We start from the raw sequence: 4,968 nt of genomic DNA on the forward strand, positions 1-4,968 counted from the left end.
TTTGAAAACATGCCTAAAAAGACCTCGAGGTAATACTTCTAATCCGAAGTAATCAGAATTAGCATTTGTGAAGGTTAGCCAAGAAACAACGGATTTATCAACTTGGGTGTTTGATAAAGATGTTGTTAGAAAAGCATTAGTTCGTATGATAATTGTAGATGAACTACCTTTTAAAATTGTAGAGGGAGAGGGTTTCAAATACTTTCTTTCTATAGCCTGCCCACGGTTTAGTCTTCCATTTCGTTGGACAATTAGAAGGGATTGTCTTGATTTATTTAACTCCATGAAGAGTGTGATGAAGAACTATTTTGAAAAAGATATAAGTAGAGTTTGTTTGACTATAGACACTTCAACTTCATTGCAGAGGATATCTTATATGGTTTTAACAGCACATTGGGTGGATGATGAGTGGAAGTTGCAAAAAAGGATGATAAATTTTTGCCCAATATCCACTCATAGAGGTGAAAGCATAGGTCAAGCCATTGAAAAATGTCTTTGAGATTGGGGGATTGAGAGGGTCTTCACTATTAAGGTTGATAATGCATCCGCCAATAGTGTTGCCATTGAATATTTTAGAAAGAATTCAATCATCGAAATGCTTCTGCTGCAAATGGAAAATTTATTCATATGAGATGTGTTGCACTTATTCTTAATCTCCTTGTGCAATACGGTATTAAGGATGCTTCTGTGTCTGTGGATCGAGTTAGAGGTGCTGTGAGGTATATAAGAGCATCACCATCGAGGTTGACAAAATTCAACCAACGGGTAAAAGAAGAAATGATAGATAGTAAGGCTCAATTGTGTTTAGATGTGCCTACTAGATGGAACTCAACATATATGATGTTAAAGGTGGCTGAAAAATATGAGCGTGCATTTGAATCATATGTACTTGTTGACCATAATTTTTTTCTTGATCTTACTGCTGGAGATGGAGTTCCTACATTTGATGATTGGGAAATTGTTCGAAGAGTTATAAAAGTATTGGAGCCTTTTTATCATCTTACATTGAAGGTGTCCGGATCTTTGCATGTTACCTCTCATTCACTTTTTGAAGTATTGACGGATGTACATTGCCTTTTTGATGGGTGGCAAGATTGTGGAGATCTAGACATAATTTCTATGACTTCCAAAATGAGAGAGAAATATAATAAGTATTGGGGTGAAGGAAACAAGATCAACATGCTAGTTTACTTGGCAGTCATCTTTGATCTACGATGTAAAATGAGTTTTTTGGACTTTGGAGTCAACTTGCTTTTTCCTAATGTTGCTAATGACATTATGAAAATGATTGATAAAGAATTGCATTGCTTGTTCAATGAGTATTCTTCTAATGCCGGGAGAATTGAATTGTTTGAAGGTAGATTTAGTTCTTCAACTAATCTTTGCAGTTCAATGGAAATAGATCAGTCAGAAATGAAAACGGGCTTGGCCAAACAAAAATACCTTAAGAAGAAAAAACAAGTTGGATTAGAAAGCAAATCTGAGTTGGATAGATATTTGGGTAAGGATGAAAAAGTAAACAATTCAAGTTCATTTGATTTACTATTATGGTGGAAAATGAACAGTCCTAGATTCCCTATTCTTGCACAAATGGCTCGAGATATTCTTGCTAGTCCTATCTCAATAGTTGCCTCGGAAAGTGCATTTAGCAAGGGTGGACGTGTTCTCGATAGTTTTAGAAGTTCTCTAACTCCTCTCATGGTCGAGGCTTTAGTTTGCACACAAGGTTGGCTTTGGAAATCTAGTGATGCCATCAATCTTGAAGATTATGTTGATGAACTTCAAATCATGGAAGACGGTAATATAAAAATTTTAATTTATAAAATAAGTTTTTGTATTATTTATATTAGTAAGCATCCCCATAATTTAACTAACACTTTTGTTTTTAAATTTGCTAGATTTATTCAAAATACCCGAAGATCAAGAAGGTAATATACTTAACATTAGTTTATAAAGTTAAATGTTTATTTAATTTATTTTTGAAAACATTTTTTATCATTTAACTAACTCAATCAATACTTTTACTAGATGTTTCAAGATTATCAACGGTGATTGAAGCACAAGAAGAAAGTTAAACTATTCTATAATGGTTTTTGAACTGATGTTAGTTTGGTTTGGTTTGTTATTGTTGTTGGATAATTGAGCTTTTGTTGTGTTCTTTTTTTTTTTTTGGACTGGTGTAGGTTTTTATTGTATTTTAGACTTTTGCTTATGTTTTTTTTATTACAATGTTGTTGTATTGTTTTTGTTGTTTATTTGGACTCATGAAGAAACTTAAACTATTCTATAATGGTTTTTGAACTGATATGTTATTGTTATTAGTTTGGTTTGGTTTGTTATTGTTGTTGGTTAATTGAACTTTCATTGTGTTCTTTTTTTTTGTTTGTTTGGAGTGGTGTAGGTTTCTATTGTATTTTGAACTTTTGCTCATGTTTTTTTATTTATAATATTGTTGTTTACTTCAACTCATGCTGTTTACTTTAACTTTTACTTATGTTTTTTATTATAATCTTGTTGTATTTTTTGTTGTTTTTTGGACTAATGTTGTTTATTTGGATTGATGTTGTGTTGCTTGTATTTATTCACTTATTTACTTTAATTTTTTGTTATATGATCATGTTTAAAAACTTTAAAGAAAATTATTTTTTTGAAAAATTACATAAAAATAAATAACGCTAGAGTAATTTTTTTTTAAACTTAACTCGAATAAATATATTCGATTCGATTCGATTCAATTCGAATTCCATCTCACTCGACTAGATTCGAGAAAATTTCAAATAAATTTAAGATGATAAAATAAGATTCGAAAACTCGATTAACTCGAAAATTTTTGATTCGAAAACTCGATTAACTCGAAAATTTTCGATTCAATTCGATCGAATGCTCACCCCTACTAAAGTCCATACTCATGAGTTTTATGTACATACCTATACCAACTCATAACATAGTTGCACACATTGTCATCTTTGAAATACTCTTCGGATTACTCGTTGAACACTTGGAATACTATCGGACACACGAAAGTCTTGCACATAAGTGCCACATATATAGCCAATGCTACCTCATATTTCATAACACATAGGGCTCACACTTGAGCTAATCACAGGCTTGCTCACACAAGTTGTCAGTCAAGATGTAGCTACATGGACTGCTCACACAAGCTGTCAGGTATCTACAACACGTGCCGGACTACCCAGCCATTGGTAGGACGTACATGACCAGCACCCGGATTCACATAAATCACATAACTCGTGGTTTCCTAGTGACATGTCACTTGTATCCTAAACTATTCCCAAGGTTCAACCGAGATTTTTCTCATCGTCAAAACTTTGTTGAATATTTCCATAGAAGCAATCATACAATTTATGCAATATTAAGCATTAAATACATAATATAACACTGCATTATTTACACCCAAACTTACCTCGGTACAAAATGGTAGGAAATGGACCTAATCGTCAATAACCTTGTTCTTCCCCCGATTAAGGTCTGAACTTCATTTTTCTTGATTTATAATAGCAAATTTAACTTATTTAATTATCATATTACTTAATGCTGTCCAAAAATTAACTTATGGCAAAATTATATTTTTACTCCTAAACTTTGACATATTTATAAATTAGTCCTTAGCTCGTAAAATGAAATGTATCAATTTTCTTTGTTACCCAAGCCTAGCCAAACTTAAATCATGCTCATAACAGCTCACATTTTTCATCAAGTCATATTGCTACTACCCATTTTTACAACTTTTACAAATAAGTCATTTTTATGCATTTTCACTAAAAATCACTTAGTAAAAGTTGTTTATCACACCTTAAACATACAATATCTTCCATCAAACATCAAAATACATGCATGTCACATATGGGTAAATTTTTAAACATGAACCCTACTTCAAAATAATTGTAGAAATAGATAAATCGGGTTACGAGGACTTCAAAAATATAAAGAACATTAAAAACGGGGCTAGGATGTACTTACAATCAAGCTTGAAAGATGACAAAACCCTAGCTATGGACTCCTTAAAAAATTCGGCCAAGGTGAAGAAGATGGACACCAATTTTGACTTGATTTTCCCTTTTTTATTCTTTTATTTACCAAATGACCAAAATGCCCTTTTTGCCAAACTTTAAAATTTTATCTCACCATGTCCATTTTTGTCCACTAACTTAAAAAATGGTCTAATTGTCATATAAGGACCTCTAATTTAAAATTTCATAGCAATTGGACACCTTTAACAAGTAGAACTCAACTTTGGCACTTTTTATGATTTAGTCCTTTTGACTAAATTGAGTGCCCAAACATCAAAAATTTTTGAATGATATTTTCACAGAATAGTTCCATAAAATTGTAGACCATAAAAATATAATAAAAATGGATTTTTCTATGTCAGATTTGTGGTCCTAAAACTACTGTTTCGACTAGCGCTAAAATCGAGCTGTTACACACCTACTCTAAATGTCTCTAATGTAAGTACTTTTTGAGCGGTGTTGTATGCAATCTTGAAGAAAAAACATGTATGTATCGATACGTGAATCTACCACTATATGAAGAGGTGCATCAATGGCCAGAAAGTTGGGGTCTTCTTCCCTCACTTAGTGACGGCCCTATATAGAAAGTCGGAGTTCCAATGACCGCAATAGAACAATCCATGAAGCGACCTAAAAGTGCAATTGGAGATTCGATGTACACATGGTATACAGAGATTCAGAGAAAATAAATATGAGATTAGAACAAACGTCAAAAAGAAAGGATGGTCGTCCCAACTTCATTAAAACAAAAAACAACATCAACATCGTGGAGAGACATAGAGGGAAGTTAGATTTTCGTTAAATATTTAACAGTATGAAGATTAAAAATAATATGATAAAATTAAAAAAAAAATAAGAAGATAAAAGTGGAGTGATTGGAGTATATAGGTAATATACTCAAGGCCCAAATTCAAAAAGATCCAATAGCCCATACTAC

The 4,968-nt window shown here is 32.2% G+C and overlaps 1 protein-coding gene across 1 annotated transcript; it reads left to right on the forward strand.

Annotated features, from left to right (window-relative positions):
• The first annotated feature begins 627 nt into the window (after positions 1-627).
• On the forward strand, positions 628-2,075 carry LOC108451142 (zinc finger BED domain-containing protein RICESLEEPER 2-like). Its single transcript, XM_017748872.1, has 3 exons — positions 628-1,798; positions 1,899-1,928; positions 2,029-2,075. The coding sequence occupies exons 1-3, from the start codon at positions 628-630 to the stop codon at positions 2,073-2,075; spliced, it is 1,248 nt and encodes a 415-aa protein (XP_017604361.1).
• The last annotated feature ends 2,893 nt before the right edge of the window (positions 2,076-4,968 follow it).

This window comes from Gossypium arboreum, chromosome 5, assembly GCF_025698485.1.
Source record: "Gossypium arboreum isolate Shixiya-1 chromosome 5, ASM2569848v2, whole genome shotgun sequence".
In the NCBI taxonomy this organism is placed as follows: Eukaryota; Viridiplantae; Streptophyta; class Magnoliopsida; order Malvales; family Malvaceae; genus Gossypium; species Gossypium arboreum.